We start from the raw sequence: 13,417 nt of genomic DNA, 5'->3' as shown, positions 1-13,417 counted from the left end.
TGCAATTCTTCCAATAGCAGCAGCAATAACATCAACAATAACAATCACATATTATCCACAAAATATAAAACTATATATTTTGGATATATCCCGATATATTCTTCATGAATTGGAGAATATGTGGGACCGGTGAGTATTTTAAATATTTTTTGTAGAATATTTCAATTGTCACCGATTGATCATTCAAATTTTCCCGCTACGGGTAATCGCAGGAACTCCGATAAATTCCCTATATATGTGCGTGCGCAATATTCCTAGGTGATTTCGAACAGGTGACGACACCAGTGTCACAGTCTGATTTCATAGATTTCATAATACGCCATTTTCTTTGTGTGCAACTTGTGGTCTCAGAGCTGAGATAAATTCATCGAATAATAATTCAATTTTGAAAGGTAATAACAACAATCACCACTCATTAACCCCCCAAAAAACGCACAATAATTCAATAGTCATTGCCTGAAAATCTATCAACATTCGACAATTAATTCTTTGTTGAATTGACGCACAACCACTTTACGTGTTGACAGATTTTCATTTCACCCAAATAAAGCAATTATTTCAGATTTGGAAATTATCCTTCCCCCCTTCCCTCCCCCTCGCGTCCCATAAATCTTCAATTATCAGCACTCGTTGTTCTCATTGAACTTTAGAAAGTCTTTACGTCAAATAATTGGGTTATGACGTCTTGGGGTCTAGTCTGACTCCAAACGGAAGTTATTTAGTTTCTCTGGTTTTTTTTTCACCACGGGATAAAGGCATACGTCACTGAGGGGAGTATTCGCAATCGAATGATTCATTAAATATAAATTATCGGAGGAGAATTTTAATCTCGTGTGGCTGGGATACGCAGATGTAATATTTTTTTGTGGCCGAGTTGTCTGGGGCAAAATGATTAGTCGCAGATTTATCTATAGAATTGAAGTTAATCCGACAGGTGGAGGTTTTTTTAATTAATTAAAAATCGGGGTAATTTTTCAATGCGGAATAATGAATTGAACTCCGGTATTTACTCGTCAATTACTTCCAGTTGATTCATCAATTTTTGGAATTCAACTTCCTGGAATTCAAAATTCGTTCATTACTCAGGAATTAATTAATTTCTGTTGTAGAATAATCCTTGGAAGTCCCCTCCTCGTGTTCCCTTTGTCATTGTTTTATTGAGAATTGCAGTGACTTGTCACTAGTGATTCGACACTTGGTATCAGCGTTTATCCAGTTCTTCGTGTCATTAAACACCTGAATTATCTCCAGTGGTATACACGAGGAGACAGTGAATATTTGTCAATTGAATTGCATTCTTTGCTTTCAGAAGACCAATCATGGCCTCACGAAAGAAAGTACTGCTCAAAGTAATAATCCTCGGTGATTCTGGAGTTGGTAAAACATCTCTTATGAATCAGTACGTCAATAAAAAGTTTAGTAATCAGTACAAAGCAACTATTGGTGCAGATTTTCTCACCAAGGAAGTCATGGTTGATGATAGGATAGTTACCATGCAGGTGAGTTACATACGAATAAATAAAACGTCAAAATCTCACGCTTTCTCCGGAAATTCTATCAGAATTCTAATAAAAGATTCTATCCATTTACGCGCCAATTCTATTAATTGTGCAATATCACTGCACGTGTCTAAATAGATATTTATTTATAGAAAAATGTCGGTAGGTGCTGATGTTTATGCATAAATTATTGAATATTTATGCTTTGTTACACAGATTTGGGACACGGCGGGACAAGAGAGATTCCAATCACTGGGTGTTGCCTTCTACAGAGGCGCTGATTGCTGTGTTCTTGTTTTCGATGTTGCAGCACCCACTTCCTTCAAGTCCCTCGATTCATGGAGAGATGAATTTCTCATTCAAGCATCTCCGAGAGATCCCGACAATTTTCCGTTCGTTGTTTTGGGGAATAAAATCGATTTTGAAAATAGAGCTGTGAGTTTGAAAATTTTTTGTGCTTCAACCGGTGAAAAAATCGTTGACCGCACATTTTAATCAATTATTTTCTCCTAAGGTGTCGATGAAAAGAGCACAACAGTGGTGTCAGTCTAAAAACAATATTCCATATTTCGAGACTAGTGCGAAGGAAGCTATCAACGTGGAACAGGCATTTCAGACGATAGCGAAGAATGCTCTTGCCCAGGAGAGTGAAGTGAGTGATTGAGAGAATTGTGTAATTCAAATATTTAGAGAGATTCTAAAATATTTGTAATCAATTGAAAATTTTTTGATAGGTGGAGCTTTATAATGAATTCCCTGACCAGATCAAACTCACTAACGACCAAAGGACCAATGAAAAGGGCGACTCATGTGCTTGCTAGGGTAACAGCAACGAGTTTTCCACGAGTTAAGCAAAAACTGGAACATAATAACTATTTAAAAATAATACAAAGAAATACAAAAAAGATAAAGTAACGGTAACGCAGATCAGATTGTACGCTTCGTGAGAATCTGTGTGCGTTGCGAGAGACTCGAATCGAATCGTGAGGGTAGGGAAGATTAACCAAATTTTTATGCCATTTGGAAGTGGAAACTGGGAGTGACACGTCTATACTTCACTGCGTCATTTCAACGCAGGATATCAATTCAACATTTTCTTTTGCTCTCAAAATTATTTGATCCCGGAGTCTTATTGTTTGTTTTGGATGTCTCATATTGAAATGTTCCGATGCGTTTATTTCTGTTTACATTCTGAATTTCCTCTGGCTCGATTGGAATTCCGAGGATACATTCTGTCACTTTTTTGTATATTATATTCGCCGAATCAAATCTCTATTTGCACATTTAAAAATTATATTGTGATGCCTCGAAATGTGTTGACATGATATGCATTGAGGTGACGTGTTGAATTTGTTTTTTGAATTATAGACATGGAACCGAAATTCGGAGGTGTAAGAAATGAATGAATGACATCCTGTCTTGAATACTTCTATTTCCATCGAGAAGAGCACCGAATTACGTAAATTATGAATTTAAAATGAAAATCTTTGTTCACAAGTTATTTCGAGTGAGAAATCTTTGAGAGAAAACTCGAATTGAAATCCCCCGATTCAGTGGAACGAAAAAATGAATTTGAAGAGAACAGGGGAGAATTAGTGGACGTAAGGATAAAGATAATGTACGAATTTGGAATTTCTGGGGCCCTGGAGGATTCAGGACGAATTTTAATCTTGTCTGAGGAAAAAAATAATTCAGACAATATTATGAGACTATTTTTATGCCATTTAATAAGAAAAATCTAATTGTTATTTTTTTTTTGTAAATCAATCGGAAAAATTGTAAATGTTACGGCGATTTGCCCGGGCACCGGAGATTTCAATAATCGGAAGTCTTATTGTTTTTAGAATGAGAAAATAAATGAATTAAATGGAATAATGATGTTCACACCCACATTTTTCACATATCGTATACCTGGTAGATGATTCACTGATTACGTTCTATTATTTTGTACAATCTGACTGATATTTCTGTAGAGAAAAAAATACCCCCCACATTTGCTCATTCTGAACGAAATTGGAGAAGCATTTTTTAAAATCAATTGAAATTATCATTTTTCTGGAGTAAATTGAACGGTGAGAAGGTGTATGTGAATCACTAGATGTAAATCTTTCGTATGGTGAGAGTAAATCCGAAAGAAACTACTAAAGGATCAATAAATCTGAGCACGTGAGATTTTCAGTACGTACAGACACGCTTTGAGATTTAGGGCTAAATAATTTTTTTTGTGAGACTTCAGTTATTTTTGGTGTGAAAAATCCTTTCGACTTATTTAATAATCAAACACGTGCCTGTATGGACGTCAACACACATGTATATAAATATGATAATCATGACGATTGCGATTATAATTAATTAATATAATTTTAATTATTGGAAGGAAAAATCATGTTAATGACAGATATTATAAATACTATCATAATTGCTGCTGCTATGAAACTACTATTGCTACTCCTAGATTTAAGTAAATGAAAATAAGAAAACTACATTTATTGCAAATTATTGTTCTTATTTATTCGCGGAATTGCAGTGAATTGCTCAAAACGAAATTGAGATAGAAATTGAAGGGTTCAATATTTTTCAGGCCAATTGCAGGCCGATGTGTTCCCACCCACTCCCAACAAAATCCCAACCGATTTTATGCAAAAATGAGAGCGTGAATTGATGAAAAATAAAGAAAGAAACTAGGCCCGACAGGAAATTACGAGTAAAACGACTCGACTAAGCGTGAAAATGAGGAAGGAAACGGTTTCGGAAGTGAATAGTGCTATAGATTATATTTTTGGGCCCGATAAGATCGATTGCTCCCAACATTTCATCCATTACGAAATCAAATCCCCAGAAATTATTCCAAAAAACCACGAACACCGCATTTTTTTCATTTTGCGTAAAAAAAATTTCAAGTAATTGAAAAAAAAACACAACTCGGGAAAACAAGACGTCGCAATTAATAATTCTTATTACCTCACACTCGACCCGGCTATTAAATCAGAGGTAATAATAGGCGCTAGAGGAATGCAGAGGTTTAACGAGTCGACATGATTTACAGACAATTGAAAAAAAGTGACGCAAGCCGATAATTTGAGCATAAAAATCCATCGAAATCGGTGGTCATCTCTGCTGGTACTTTCATAATTAACATAAACTCTGTACACTGTGTCATACATCGATTTTTACACCTCGATGATACATGGACTAATGCTTTGGTACTCGTGTCAATAGGTAAGTGCAACGCTCATTTAGTTTCATGGCTCTGTGAACACGTATTTACTGGGAAGTCATATTATATACAACTGCAGATTTTTCACGTCGATATAATTCTGCATTCACCGGAATTCCAAGGTAGCCCAAAGGAAACGGAAGTTGGAGACCCTTGAAATCATTTCGTGATCCCAATACCGTTTTTTTTTTCAATTTTTCACTGTCATCCGAACATCTGATCGCAATTATTTGAATCCCGCATTTAATAACTATAATTCTATCATTTTTATCATTTTTTAAAGGAATAATTAATTATTTACGGAGGAATTTTGAATAATATAATAGTTGGAGTAGAAAGTGCAATCCGGGATGATGTTACATTTTCCTGAATGTATTTTCCCTAGTGACCCATAACTTTCGAATGCATCCGGGTGTCGACCCGCATCAACAATATCCCAGCATTTTCAATGGGAACAATAAACCGAGAAAAAAAGTGAAGAAAGAGTTGAAAAAACTGACACCAAGTTACTAAAGCTCTGGCAGTGATCCAACTAATTATTCCAGGGGTCGGAGTGGAAGAACAAAGGGTCCAGTATTTTCATTGCTCATTCTGAGGCTAAACTATTCTCCAGAATCGGTACCTTCACTCATAGAATTAATTTCAAGCGCTGTCAAGCATGCAAACGAATGCTCATGTACTTCTCAAAATATTGCCTCACAAGTTGTACGGATTTTCAGTTTTACGAGGCCCCTTGCACAATTCCGAGAGATGAGGTCTTTTAAAAATCATGGGGGTTCCCCGGACTTTCAAATCTGTGGATTCGTTTAGTGAACACTCGTCAGGAAGTCATTCGATTTCACTGCGGGTATCGCTTATTATTTATTTATTTTCTGGATTAAGGATATTGAGTAATCGCTGCTATTTAGGCATTTCAGGAACTGTAATTAGCTATTGCGATGAAAATATCGTTACGCACTTGAAGTAGATTAATCATAACGTATTTTTACACTTTCCAATTTCATTGGTCTATTAATATTATTTCAATTGTTTCTCTAAGAAAACTTTCATTTAAAAAATAATTCACCCCATAATTTTGAAATTCTTATTTTTATAAAATTAATTGATCATGAATAAATCTAATTTAATGAGATTCTAAATGAAATAAATACTGATTTTTTAACGAGTGCCGCGGGTAGTGGGAGAATGTTGAAAAAATCGTAGTGGGATAATGTAAAGTAATTGCCCATCCCCCCTCTAGTGCCCCAAAGTAATTGGTCTCTACCATTGACAATTGGTTCCATCAGGTCAAACAGGTGTTCACAGGTTGCATTTAACGTTGAACCACAACCGACTGAACAATCATTTACTCAGTCACATCGTATTGAATCCTATCTGAATCATTTGTACGGACATAAGTTATTCCTCCAAGTGATAACGATTCAGTTGTTTAAATTTTTCATAGCCAATACCTGGAGAACACTCCGTGTTGCCGCATGCGTTTATTTTATTAGCTCTTTTGTCTGGATAAAAAGAATTCTTCGATTTGGGACACGAGGGAATTTTACGGGGACAATTGTTAGTTGTACTTCAAACAAAACCGTTGGCGGTACTTGAAACTATTTTTATTGAGAATATGTGCTGTTGGGGCTCAGTGCAACGAGTGAAGGAAAACTGTGAGGTTCAGGGATCTGGATAGAAGAAATCACCGGTTTTTTATTTAAACATTTCCATTCCGTGAGTCTATCATTCGTGTGATTTTTATTGTTTTTAATTGCTCATTTTTTTCGACTTCCCAATGCCCAGTTTTTGGTTTTTATGAGTGCAATAAAAATAAATTTCAAGGCCCACGTGAATTTACCAGGGAACGATTTCTCTAGACGATTGTTTTATTTCTAATTGTGCATTTATTCCGATTGCTTCTCCCATAAAAAATTGTTTTGAACTGAATATTTTAACACTTCCTCAATTTAATTTCCATCAATCACCGGAGATTGACATCTTGAGACGTGAAAACGATTTGTACTCCGTTACTTTAGGTTCTAAAAAATAATAAGGAAATAATATTTTGATTTATTCTTTCGTCGTATCAGCCACAACTACCGATCTCTGCGAATATTCCACGTGTCACGGTGAAATATTATGTAACGAGGAAATGAAAAACATCAGTGAACACATTTTCCTTTAGTATGGCGAGGTACAAAGGCAAAACAGCGGAGAATTATTCAAAAAATCAGATAACAACTCGTTAAAATCACCTCGAAGTTTTTGGCCTGTTATTTTATTTTTTTCTCTCTTTATCTTCGCGAGCTCAAGGCGAAAATGCGAAGGACATACCACGAGACTGTCGTTATAGTTTGTCTGATAATTGTTACTGTTACAGGTGAGTATACAGGATACAACTAGTGAACTCTATGTTTATATTTTTCAATACGTAATGCACCTTTTGTACTGTTTGCCATGTGCAAAGGTCTTTGATTCGCTTCTCTGGGGATCCCTGATTAATTTCTCCCTAATATTCATCTTGCTGTCCCGTTTTAACAAAAAATAAACTATCAAAAACATTTAAAATCTGTTCATTCTCTACTGCAAAAATTCATTGGAATTTCGTCTGAATTTCAAGGGCCTGAGATATTTTTTTTATATGATAATAATATAATTAATGAATGACTGACGTAATAATTTATTGAAATTTCAATAAGATTCTCTTTACGATGATAATTTATGAATTAATGAATTTCCGGAGGCAATTTGAATTTTTGAGGGGTATAGAATAAATAAATAATTGACTATTCAATTGATTTTTTGAGAGATTGAAATGAAATGATGAATGCAATTGTTCTTTCCTTCAATTGATCTCGTAACTCTCACTATTGTCACGTCATAAACCTCAAATATCCTCATTTCCCATTCATCCATAAATATTCCATCGCCTCTTTACGAGGAAAATCTGGGTCATGCCTCTGTACATACATGTCTACCAATTACAGCCCAGAGAAATCACTTAGCATCAATAAATAATATATAATCAATTAATCACGAAGAATTATCACTCGCTGATTAACCCAGTAATTTTTTCGAGCCCCAAGTGGTGACTAATTATTTAAAAAAACCCGTGCGTGCATTAAAAAATATAAACATCAGTGAACTAATTTATTTTCCTGTAGTAGGGGGCGAAAAATGCGACGAGGGATGGGAGAAGATTGAGGGGGTGAAACCCGAGACATTTAATTCCGTGAAGACCCTCTACCTGGGGGAAAATTCCCAGGGGATCGTCACTATCTGTTTCGACAGGTAAAACCTCTGGAGAATTTAATAAAATGAATAAAATTAATCATTCAATTATTTTATTGCTCTCCAGATGTTTAAACACCACGAATTGCACGTCATTTTTGATAGATTTTGAAAGAAGTTTATGCACCAGTGTCACAGAATTAAGTACAGACTTGGAACCAGCGGAAAATTTCACTCTCTACCAGAAAATATGCCTGAGAGGTAAATAACCGTTTTATCACTCATCAGGTGTCACAACTATTGTTCACCATAATTGCTGTATGCTAAACACTGCATGGAATAATGCTAATTACAAGAACAATTGATGATTAGTGCCTCCAGGGTGCAGAGAGGATCGACTCTGGCAAGTGGAAAGAACCTTGGGAGCTGTTCTGATTGATACTAGATATTTATCGCCACCTGAGGTTCTGTCAAGGAGTCAGTGCTATCAGAGATGCATTGAAGAGGGTAAAATTGTGAATTGACAATGAGATAATTGATTGGATTGAGGAGAGAATTTTTTTCAGGTCGAAATTGCAAATCTGCTCAATTCAGAACGAGTCAGCCTCTGGCTGTTGGCGATTCAAAAGGCATTTGCACACTTTTGAATATTGAGAGAAGTGTCAGACCCCAGTCCTACAGGGCCTCCATGTACCGAGATGAGTACTTGGAACCTCAGTGCCATAATTTATGTAATTAACCATTTTTACGTTAATTAAAATCTCAACAAATTACCAATCAATAAAAATCAATAGAAACTGACATTTAATTGAAATTCAATTCAACTGCACTGATTGTTCTTGAAATTAATAATAAAATAATTATTAAATTTTGGTTGACAGCGAGTCTAGATTTCTGCTCTTACGCAGAAATTCAGAATCAGACTTTGCCATATGCGGATCGGAAGATCCAGGGACTAGATGCTAAACAGGTAATTCAGTGTACATCAATGGAATTTAATGGATAATTATCGAATATCGATTGGATAATTTGTTGATATTTTCCAGTGCGAGGCGCGGTGTAACAGAAGTGGAGATGGATTCATCTGCAGAGCTTTTACGCTTGCTAATGCAACGGGTCATGGGGAAAATTCCTCGACGTGTTTGCTGCACTCTCATGATACGATAAGTACAGGCGTCAGTGCGCTGATAAAGAGGGCAAATGTAATTTATAAAGAACGAGAGCCCTGTTTAAACCGTGAGTGCAAATATGCGTTACAATTGCAGGAAAGAATGAGAATCGAGAGAAAATCGAGTGGTTCTCTATTAAATATCGATTTATCGGAGGTCTATTGATTTTATGACAAAATATCAGAATTATCCAAAAAGTTGAAATCGATAGGTCTCGCGATATTTTTGTTGGAATATTATTTTGGTATTTTGTTACTGAGTTTTAGATTTTTTTTTTGATTCTAGTTAAAGTCTCATGCACGAACGAGAGTTTAGTCATTCAATTGGAGACTCAAGAGCCATTCACAGGTCGTCTCTATGCAAGTGGTTACAGTGAAACTTGCGATGTCCAGGGGACAGGAAAAAATACAACGACCTTGGCCCTCAGAATTCCCAGCGAAACGGAATTAGACGAGGGAAATGTCAATTGCGGGATCACCCCTGCATACGCTCTCGAAGCCGAAAATCAGTAATAAAACCTCAATAATTTTTCCCTCCCCCAACAATTAATGAACGCTTAGAAAATCTATTTCAAGTTTCAAGAGTCTATTCAGTGTGTAAGGAATCATCACAACCGATTTTTAAATTCTCGTCACTGTATTCAGCTGAGGGATTAATGAAGATCTGTAATTGTATGGTACTAATTACTAATATGATTGATAGAACGCGAGCAGCCATTTGGGTGACTTTGGTGGTACAATTTAATCCGATAATCCAACGACTTGGAGATCAATCCGTGAGGGTTGGATGTACATTGGACAATGGCGAAATTCCACTGCCCAGAAATGTCAGCGTGGAAACCGGTTATGGCTTCTCAAGTCCCGAGTAATTATTGCAAAACTAGAATTATTCAAAAATATTTCTCCCCCCGAAAAATCAATGACGTACACCGACTGTACGATTTATTATTAAACTCGATTTTCTTCCTGAAAACGCGAAATCTTTTCCCGCCGATCGTAGAAATTAAAAAATATTTTTCATATTTGACTTACAGTGCTGGACTGCCACCTCTAACTGCCACAGTATTTAACACAACATCCCCGCCAGTTCTGCTGATGAAAATTGTTGATGAAAACATGAACGACATATCTTTCGCGAATTTAGGACAGCGATTAGTTTTAAGGATTGAAATTTATCCACCGGACGGTTCGTAATTTAAAGAATGGATTTAAACTATCGGATTATTAGTTATCGAAGGATTAGGTTGCTGTGAATTAAATTTCATTCGATGGTGGGTTTCAGGGCCATACGACATCACTGCAAGACATCTTGTAGCAAGCAGCGCCTCTGGGGATCAATCCATTCTCCTCCTAGATGAAATTGGATGTCCAGCCGATCCTCACGTATTTCCACCAATGGTTAAAGATCCATACGACAATAAATCGTTGATCTCAACATTCACTGCTTTTAAGTTTCCACGGAGTTATCGAGTTAGATTCAATGCCGTCGTCAAGTTCTGCATTAACGAGTGCCAACCGGTAATATTTTTTGACGTGCATCCATGCGTCTTTATTTTCGATGCCGAAGGTCACTCCGAAGATTTAGTTCCAAAGACAACGCTATCTGTCTGTTCAATAACCGAAGTAGACTCGTTCTATTCATCTCCGTGGCGTATTGAAACCGTAGTGGAGGAATTCTGGTCGTCGGGACCCGCGAAGAGTTTTCCTCCATCCGTCGTATCTCCTCAATTGAAGTGGAGTTGTCCGATGTGTTCCGTAGACTGAATTAACCCCTGGTACTACACCTGTTTATATGCACACCGGTTGAAACCCGCAAATTCATAATTGGCCAAAAACGCGGTGGTGGGGGAACCAAAAGTAAAACTCTGAGATTGGCCAAAAAGTCGGTGGTGGGGGAATCAAAAGCAAAATTCTGAGATTGGCTAAAAAGTCGGTGGTGGGGGAATCGAAATCAAAATTCTGAGATTGGCTAAAAAGTCGGTGGTGGGGGAATCGAAAGGAAAATTCTGAGATTGGCCAAAAATTCGGTGGCGGGGGAATGAAAATTAATTCAGTGAGGGCTTCTCGTTAAGGTCCGTGCGAGTTGATAAGGGTGGGTGCATTTCATTCGGCATTTCATTACACACATCGGATCACCCGGAGCTAGTCTAAGAAAAGGAGAAGAGCAGAGCAGGAGAATCTTGAGACATAATAATTCTCAATAGCTGAGAAGTTTCTATTCCGCCGGGAGAATTGGCGCTCGCTCCTTCGCTGTCAGTCCTTCACGCAGGCCAAGGAAAATATCTCGTCGAAGCCAACGCAAGGCGTCGTTAGTGAATTGAATACGAAACTTCAATCACTCGGATCGGATCGACAACGTTTGCGCGGGAGATCACAGCAGTGCGGATAACCTTGAAGACTGCTATTCTCCACTAATTCAGAAAACTCAATTTTGCTACGTAAAACAGAGGCCGCTCCACGAATTTTAATCTTCAAAATAATACACTTAAGAGAATTCTCCGTGATTGGTGGAAAACTTGGTGGTGGGGGAAATGAAAAGGCATATGCTGTAATTGGTGGAAAACTTGGTGGTGGGGGGTTAAACATTTACGGTTTGCATAAATTAATATATAAACCTTGTGAAATCATGCCAAAAATTCAGTCATCCGGATGGAGCTCCAGCGGTCGGACACGGGGAACAAATGAAGATGCTTCGGAACTAATATTAACCAAGGATAATTCCTTTCGCTAATCCATTTCACTCCTTCGCTTTAATCCCTCCATATAATAAACCGAAAAACTTAATCCGTAATCCGTACAAATCCTAACCTCGAATAAATCATCCCTCCACGTAATAAATCGAACAATTAACTCCGTAATCGGCACAAATTCATAACGCTGAGTAAATCGTTGACGAAAATATAGTCACACGGATCGGGTGTTTATTTATTGCAGACAAAGTGTCGGGATTTAGTGGTGTCATATGGAAGACGCAGACGTTCTGTCAACGAAATAATTCCTTCGGAGATCCCTGAAATACCTCTGGAGGAACTTCCACTGGATACTTCGATCGTCGTGAGAGAGGCGTCTGTTGCAGCTGTTCCTCTGCGATCTGGCAATAGACCAGATACAGTTTTAATTTCCGGCGAACGTAAGTCAAACAAAAAAAATTAATATCTTCCTGAAACATTCATCAATCTGCAGAACCATTTTACGAAAAATATGCCACATGCTTTCATCAAAACTTAACCAGCCACAAAAAATATCTTACCATTTCACCCGGGGAACCATAATTATCGGGATAAATCATCAATTTAAAATCGACATTTTTCTTCGCATGCAGAATAACGGAATTTGAATTATTTAAAAAAAATTAGAATCGTCGGATCGTCTTCTCTGCGTTGATCCAGCTCTGGCACTCGGTCTCTTGATATTTTGGCTGATTGTTCAAATCCTCTTGACAATCACCTGCATTTACGTCATCAGGAGGTACAGGAGATTAGCGAGAAAAGCTGAGGAGGATCGTGCTGACGTATTGGCACGTCATCTTTATGGAATTCATGGAGGAAATTTTGAAATATCGAGGAGAGTCAGGTGGGCTGACCACAACGGCTCCAGTGTGAGTTAATGATTCGAGTGGAATTAACAGATTTCTCAATGACTTCGGATTACTCGATTGTTATTTTTATTGTCAGGTTTTCTACGGAGTAGATCCATAACTCGAGGATATTTTTCGTCGTTCGCACTGAGAAAAGAATATTCAAACTCAAATCTTATCGTTAAATTCCAATTGATGGTTTTAGAATCTATCCACTCAGTAAATTCGCACTCACAATTTAAGGAATAATTTATCGAATATTGGGATGATTAAAATAATTCAGTGGTTGTTGAATCCTTTCTCGTGGCATTTATGACAGTTTCGAGGTTAAATTTTACTCTAGGATGTGTTCATGCTGATTAGCAATTTATTATTTTAGTATTCAACTCGGGCATTCATTTTTCCAGTTGAGCTGTTCGTTATTATTGACAGATATTAATTAATTATTGATTAGTACTGTGTGATTCTAATTAATTTATCGTATAGTGATAGCTGCATTTCTCAAACTGGTGTTCATTGTTTATTTAATCATTAGTTATGGCCAAAGATCAGCCGTCCGGATTAGAATGTAAATCAGAATTTAGACGTCATAATAAAGTTCTTAAGAAAATAATGGAATATTGCATTGATTACAGCAATTAACCACAAAATGCATACAAATGGTCAAACATTTGCATTAAATCATTTCGTTGATGAATTTTTATTTTTGGTCACGCGTTTTTGCAAATGAATTATCAAAGTAT

At 36.9% G+C, this 13,417-nt stretch overlaps 3 protein-coding genes across 5 annotated transcripts in view; 2 read left to right on the top strand and 1 right to left on the bottom strand.

Moving 5' to 3' along the window:
• Nucleotides 1–293: 293 nt before the first annotated feature.
• Rab7 (RAS oncogene family member Rab7) lies at nucleotides 294–3,995 on the top strand. Of its 2 annotated transcripts, none has more exons than XM_011315376.1 (5): nucleotides 294–392; nucleotides 1,310–1,499; nucleotides 1,716–1,934; nucleotides 2,014–2,151; nucleotides 2,234–3,995. In XM_011315376.1, the coding sequence occupies exons 2-5, from the start codon at nucleotides 1,320–1,322 to the stop codon at nucleotides 2,318–2,320; spliced, it is 624 nt and encodes a 207-aa protein (XP_011313678.1). In that variant the 5' UTR covers nucleotides 294–392; nucleotides 1,310–1,319; the 3' UTR covers nucleotides 2,321–3,995. The 2 variants fall into 2 exon arrangements, with proteins under 2 accessions (XP_011313678.1, XP_011313679.1); XM_011315377.1 differs by having other exon boundaries at nucleotides 304–392; nucleotides 1,313–1,499.
• Nucleotides 3,996–5,946: 1,951 nt separating this feature from the next.
• On the top strand, nucleotides 5,947–13,287 carry LOC105273128 (uncharacterized). Of its 2 annotated transcripts, none has more exons than XM_011315379.1 (15): nucleotides 5,947–6,432; nucleotides 6,789–7,078; nucleotides 7,866–7,989; nucleotides 8,057–8,190; nucleotides 8,302–8,436; nucleotides 8,496–8,660; nucleotides 8,811–8,899; nucleotides 8,976–9,165; nucleotides 9,384–9,606; nucleotides 9,801–9,962; nucleotides 10,132–10,283; nucleotides 10,380–10,615; nucleotides 12,032–12,227; nucleotides 12,454–12,695; nucleotides 12,772–13,287. In XM_011315379.1, the coding sequence occupies exons 2-15, from the start codon at nucleotides 7,018–7,020 to the stop codon at nucleotides 12,793–12,795; spliced, it is 2,133 nt and encodes a 710-aa protein (XP_011313681.1). In that variant the 5' UTR covers nucleotides 5,947–6,432; nucleotides 6,789–7,017; the 3' UTR covers nucleotides 12,796–13,287. The 2 variants fall into 2 exon arrangements, with proteins under 2 accessions (XP_011313681.1, XP_011313680.1); XM_011315378.1 differs by having other exon boundaries at nucleotides 7,863–7,989.
• LOC105273234 (uncharacterized) overlaps nucleotides 13,009–13,417 on the bottom strand; it is a 1,664-nt gene continuing 1,255 nt past the window's right edge. The window contains exon 5 of the mRNA XM_011315539.1: nucleotides 13,009–13,029. Coding sequence (XP_011313841.1) covers nucleotides 13,009–13,029 — 21 coding nt within the window. The remainder of the gene's footprint in view (nucleotides 13,030–13,417) is intronic.

This window comes from Fopius arisanus, unplaced genomic scaffold, assembly GCF_000806365.1.
Source record: "Fopius arisanus strain USDA-PBARC FA_bdor unplaced genomic scaffold, ASM80636v1 scaffold00004, whole genome shotgun sequence".
In the NCBI taxonomy this organism is placed as follows: domain Eukaryota; kingdom Metazoa; phylum Arthropoda; class Insecta; order Hymenoptera; family Braconidae; genus Fopius; species Fopius arisanus.
Note: the sequence above shows the minus strand (reverse complement) of the source record. Positions and strands in the feature narration are given on the sequence as shown.

Bases quoted from the DNA above. Each gene is read 5' to 3' on its own strand.
- Rab7 (XM_011315376.1), top strand. From the start codon at position 1,320: ATGGCCTCACGAAAGAAAGTACTGCTCAAAGTAATAATCCTCGGTGAT. The intron at 1,500-1,715 runs GTGAGTTACATA...TTTGTTACACAG, and splicing joins ATAGGATAGTTACCATGCAG to ATTTGGGACACGGCGGGACA. The intron at 1,935-2,013 runs GTGAGTTTGAAA...TTTTCTCCTAAG, and splicing joins TCGATTTTGAAAATAGAGCT to GTGTCGATGAAAAGAGCACA.
- LOC105273128 (XM_011315378.1), top strand. From the start codon at position 7,018: ATGCGAAGGACATACCACGAGACTGTCGTTATAGTTTGTCTGATAATT. The intron at 7,079-7,862 runs GTGAGTATACAG...ATTTTCCTGTAG, and splicing joins GATAATTGTTACTGTTACAG to TAGGGGGCGAAAAATGCGAC. The intron at 8,437-8,495 runs GTAAAATTGTGA...AATTTTTTTCAG, and splicing joins TCAGAGATGCATTGAAGAGG to GTCGAAATTGCAAATCTGCT.